The 5,518-nt window shown below is 39.4% G+C and overlaps 1 protein-coding gene across 1 annotated transcript; it reads right to left on the bottom strand.

The window, feature by feature from the left end:
• Positions 1 to 1,960: 1,960 nt before the first annotated feature.
• Positions 1,961 to 5,268, bottom strand: LOC147627882 (fe(II)/2-oxoglutarate-dependent dioxygenase 1-like). Its single transcript, XM_086814856.1, has 3 exons — positions 4,191 to 5,268; positions 3,438 to 3,762; positions 1,961 to 2,266 (listed from the first exon to the last, which is right to left on the bottom strand). The coding sequence occupies exons 1-3, from the start codon at positions 4,772 to 4,774 to the stop codon at positions 2,006 to 2,008; spliced, it is 1,170 nt and encodes a 389-aa protein (XP_086670982.1). The 5' UTR covers positions 4,775 to 5,268; the 3' UTR covers positions 1,961 to 2,005.
• Between the last annotated feature and the right edge of the window lie 250 nt (positions 5,269 to 5,518).

Consider the following 5,518-nt stretch of genomic DNA (forward strand, 5'->3'; position numbering starts at 1 on the left):
TGATATGGGGGTTTTCTTAGAAGTGCCTGTGAATTCTTGGGTTAGGTATTTCTCATCACTAACCATCACTTTTGAAACTTACAATTGACTCTAAGAATTTTTTTTAGGAGTTTAAAGGCTTTTATCATCCACAAGTTTTGCAAGTTACAAGCTATACAATAAGATAGACTTCAATTATCCAAAAGACTCTAAGTTTGTTCTCAACTTAGATGAAATTTATTATTAAAATACAAGAGAAGAGGTACAATGTCAAATCATTTTGTGAAAGGACAAAGAAGAATGTCTAACGTTCATATAGCGTATGAAGCGGGTCAAGCATTGCCTATGTGTCCTAATAATTTGCTATCATATTTCAAACCTTATTGGTGGCTAATTGCCAACAAGATTTGTGGCATGCAAAGGAGATAAGGACTTTCGGAGCCTCAAATCTTGACATTTTAAACAACCCTTCACAAAGTCCATGAATCTTCTAGAAGGCCAAAAACTTCATTTTGTACAACTACTATTCCTCACCTATCACAAAGTTAGTCTAGCTACTGACACCTACTAGGAGGACCAAAAGTCATTTGTTGTGATGCCATTGATTTAAGATGTGTATTGATTGAACAATTTTGTAAGACAAGTGATTGCCAAATTAAGGCCAAAAGGGGGGAGCCACACATTTACTAGTTTTGCCAAGGTTGATGAAGTGATATGGGTAGGTGGTCAGTGTTAGGTAATTAACATCCTTTTAAGATTGCACCTCACAGTGTGGTGGGCAAGGATTGGAACCATCATATCTACGTTCTTGGCATTTCTTTTAGTACCCTCTCCTGCAATGCAACACTTGAAGGCTAAACACATTTAAAAACAAGGCAATGCTTTAGTGTGTTTTTTCAGAGTTGGGATCGAAAGAAACCGGCCGAAATTTCGATCGGCCTTGAAATTAACGACGGAGGTCTTGGCAATTTAAGTTATGAAACTTGTTCAATGTAGTAGAGGTGAATTTTTTATTTTTTATTTTTTTTGGGGGGGGAATGGGTCAAGTCAAGAGAGGTGTCTTGACTTTGACATGTTGGGAAAGATGCAATTTTCTAGGAATGATATGGGGTGGGGGGAAATTGGAATGACTACTCTAAGACGTGATGCATGTCAAAGCTTTGAATAAATGGGAGGCTAATAAAGACGCTACGCTCAATTAGAGAGAAGGCGTTTCCTAAGGGTCGAGGGATCCCTATCAACTTCACACTCATTCAAAAAAAAAAAATTTAAAAAGGGAGAGAGAATTTTTTTAAAAAAAGGGAGAGAGAATAAAAAAGAATCCATCATCTTCCAAAAGATTAAAGAAAAAAACGTTACATCCAACGGTCATTAAAAAAAACCACCTGTCCGTAAATGTAACGTGGACGAATCCGGTTTGCATTCAAAACCAAAAGGCTAAAGATCTTCGCTTCTTTCGGTAATATATATTGAAATCCTATCGTGGATTCTCGATTGATGGATATATTTCTTTAATAGTAGGATGTCCCGTTGCCTTTATAGCATTGGCCGCATGAGGTAAAGTTATACACATGGGGTGATTTGTCAATGCTATGATACACACATAGTGTATCCTCACCCTATATTACACACATGGTGTGTGTGATTTGTCATTGCTATTCAAAATTTTTTTATCACATTATAATTCAATGCATATAGATTTGACCACTTATCATGTTGCCCCGAGCTAATTGACGAATAGTAGTACAAGTATGACATTGCAAATACTCACTTTAGCACCTAGAGTACAAGTATGACATTGCAAATACTCACCTCACTTTATGCTGCGTAAATCAAGTCTACATTGTAGATATTTGCCGGTCACACAAAAATAGATTACATGGGCTAGCTCACTTTAAACTAAGAAGGTGCTACAACAGGCTGAAAATTGTTACACCTTGCAGCTCAAATTGAGAGAGAGAGAGAGAGAGAGAGAGAGACAGAGAGAAAGACATCTTCCTTTGACAAAAATAAATACTCCTACACCTTACATCTTGTTGGACTTGGGAGGTTGTTCACGCGGTAGCTTGAAGCGCACGAGGTTGTTTTTTCCCCTTGGCCTATGGGTATACATACATTCACGATACTCTTTCCATGTGAAAGGCTTATAGAGGGGAGGATCTACTGTGGCTGGGGTTATGATGGCTTCATCGATTGGATTCAGAAAGAAAGCCATGGATAGTCTCGATTTGCTACTGTTACACACGGCCCTGTGCTCCACACTCTTGTACACATCATTGCTCCACACCTGCTTGCAAAAAAAGTCAAGCATAAATTATTTTTTTGCATGTGCATGTGTATATGAGACTCTTTACCCCTTTTATTAGAAAAACAAACATGCCACCATGATTTTTTTAAAAAAATAGCATTTGGACCAACATTTGTTGCAAAAAAATGTGCACCACATGAGAACATGCCTTAATATATGAGGATCCTATTAAAGTATGGAACAAGGAAGGAAAAAGTGAAGTATTTTAAACAACATTTCCTTGTTCAGACAAATGCACATGTGACCATGCCTTTAGCAGGAATGAGAGAGAGCAACATGGTCCCAGAAGATGCATTGTGCGGAATATAACATTACACAATTCATTTAACAATTTGTCTAACTTAAACAAGTTTGACAAAAGTTGCTAAAGTTTGAGGAACATGATGTGTAAGAATGGAGATCCTAGCCATGGATTTGACCCTAAAACTTTCCGATTAAAATACAAATAAGCTTGAATTTGACATTTACTTTGACATGTTAAAGGGGAAGAGGCATGTGAGGCAACACAAACAACTCGAAACAAACAATCCCAATTCAACTAAAGGACCTTGAATTTGCACGTAACTCAAATCCACATCCTCAAACATGATTTAAAGGCCTCTAAGCAAATATTTCAAATGTGTATTCATTGAAAAGACACCTAGAAGGCGCGTGGATCAAATTGACATTCCTCCAAAACAAAATTTAGGTGGCGCTTCAAACACGGGTTTAAATTGAGGTGTTTTTTTCATATATATTGAGGATGTGTGCCGCAATGCATCTCTACAATTTGAAGACCGTGGAATCCTTCTTGAGGCATTTTGCCCTTCATAGAAAGAGATGAAGAATTTGAACCTTCAAAGAAATGCTTAATTTTGAAAAGGTCTCTTCTTTGATGAAAGCAAAGAATTGTGGTTAAAATTATACCCTTGAAATAATTATATATACATGTATATATATATGAATAAATATATTCCCAAAAAATAAAAATAAAACTATACCCTTGAGATGAAATAATGGGGTTACCTTCAAATTTGAGGCCTGGTGTGGAGAGAGTCTCAATTGCAATGGGCACACGCATTAATGTGTAAGCTAGTTTAAGCTAGGCACTTGATTAGGACTTAAAACACAACTGTAATGTACTTAATTAAGCTAAACATGCCTTGTTTACCTGCAAAGCATCGCCAATATTGACCACCAAGGAGTTCGGTCTGGGCTTCACCGCGATCCACTGGCCGTCTTTACAGATTTGGAGCCCGCCCACCAGGTCCTGGTGAAGGACGGTCAGCAGGTGTGGATCGGAATGGGCGCCCAGCCCCAGCGTCAGGGAAGGCTGCGGGCACGGTGGATAATAATTGAATCGAAATACCGAGTTGTTCCCTTGCTCCACATTGCCGCTTAACACGTCCATCTTAATCCCTAATTGCCCAATTAATACCTCTAATATCCGAAGGGTTAGCCCCTTCAACGCTTGGCTGAATTCCTTAGCAACGTTCCTGCAAAAACAAAAAAAAAACTAAGCACATTAGCACTATTTAATAGGATGGTAGTAAATAAAACCCATGCGCCATGGCTAATGCATAGTTGTGGCCATAAATCATGGTAATTAAATTGGAAATCATGGTGATTAAGTGATACCATATCACCAAGTTAATCAAGGTTAAGGCATAATTGTAGCTAGAAATCATGATGACTGATGATAACAATGTGATTAACGGGGGCTATTGCCAAGTTGATCATAGTTAATGCAGAATTGTAGCTAGAAATCATGGTGATTAAACGATTGTCATGGTAATTGGTGATAACAGGGTGATTAACATAATTGTAGGTAGAAATCATGGTGATTAGTGTGTAAAGGTACGATTGTGGCAAGAGATCATAGTGATTAATGATAGCAAGGTGATTAATTAACGGGGCTAACTACCTGAAATCCTTGTTTCCATCTTGCCAGATTTTCCATGCATAGGCCTCCATATCTTGAGTAACACAAGGGAGCTGCAGGGACTCCATCCAAGGGAGATCACTCTTCAAGCGTGTCCCGGCACCCCCGCATGCATACCCCATTGGCTTGCACGTGTTGGCATCACGCAAGACCTTCGTCTTCTCTTCTAAACCAAGCAGTTCAAAAAACTCTCTGGCATGCTTACCCATCTTCTTAATCAGCTCCTCAGAAACACCGTGATTAATCACTTGGAAAAACCCCCACTCTCGGCTCGCCTTTTCCATCTGCGCTATACATGCCTGTCGCTGCCTCTCCGAGCTTAACATTGATGATGACAAGGCGGCCATATCTATCACTGGGATTAATTGGTCATGCTCAAACTGATTATGTGCAATTAAGGGGCGCTCTTGCTCTGTCCATTCATAATCCTTGAGATTAAGAGTTGAGCTCTGCAGCAGGGCTGCACGGGCACTTGCATTGAGTGCTGGCCTAGACGGTTGCAGGGAAGAGAACCTCTTTCCTGCAATATTGGAGGGCCAAAAACTGTCTTGAGCAAGGGCACCCATGTTTGGAAATGAAATCAAATTTATTGATGAGATTTAGGAATAGACGGCTTAATCCAAGATTAAGCTGAGAGAGGAATGATTAACGAAGAAAGCAACTGGCAATTCAGCCAAGTGAAGGATGAAGGGAGAAGAGGGCACTTGTCAAATTAAACCAAGAGATGGAGACAGCTTAATCCTAGATGAAGCTAATTAACGAGGAAAGAAAGCCAGGTGGGTGAAGGGGGCACTTGTCAACTATAATCTAAGTAGATGTATCAGGATTGAATGATGGGTGGAAGGCTGCAATTGCCAATTAAGGCATGGAAGCTATGGCGAAAGAGGGCAGTGACAAGTGAACGAAAGGGCAGTCTGTGCATGGAGAAGGGGGAAGGAATGGTGATTGAAGCGTGATAACTGGATAGGCAGGTGGGTGGATAGGGAGGGCAATTAGGCACTGGATCAGATGAATTTATAAGGGGTAAGCTGTGGAAGGTGATGGCAAAATGCAAAATGGACAGTGTAGGGGGGGGGGTGTAAAACCATAGTATAAGGGTATAGAGCAAAATATATATTAAGAAATGTGTTAAATATTATATTATATATAATATGTATATTATATTAAGAAATGTGTTAAATATTATATATATAATATAATATGTATACATATCCCTGTACCGGTTTGCTTGGCCGCCCAAGTTCAAACCTCGGTTTTCGGCCATGATGATAGAAGGCCCAAGGAGGGGCCCCCCTGGCAGAAAAATAATA

This window comes from Cibotium barometz, chromosome 20 (assembly GCF_041138505.1).
Source record: "Cibotium barometz isolate CiBa-2024 chromosome 20, ASM4113850v1, whole genome shotgun sequence".
NCBI classification, from domain to species: domain Eukaryota; kingdom Viridiplantae; phylum Streptophyta; class Polypodiopsida; order Cyatheales; family Cibotiaceae; genus Cibotium; species Cibotium barometz.

Bases quoted from the DNA above. Each gene is read 5' to 3' on its own strand.
- LOC147627882 (XM_086814856.1), bottom strand. From the start codon at position 4,774: ATGGGTGCCCTTGCTCAAGACAGTTTTTGGCCCTCCAATATTGCAGGA. The intron at 3,763-4,190 runs GTAGTTAGCCCC...TTGTTTTTGCAG, and splicing joins GATGGAAACAAGGATTTCAG to GAACGTTGCTAAGGAATTCA. The intron at 2,267-3,437 runs GTAAACAAGGCA...TTTTGCAAGCAG, and splicing joins ATATTGGCGATGCTTTGCAG to GTGTGGAGCAATGATGTGTA.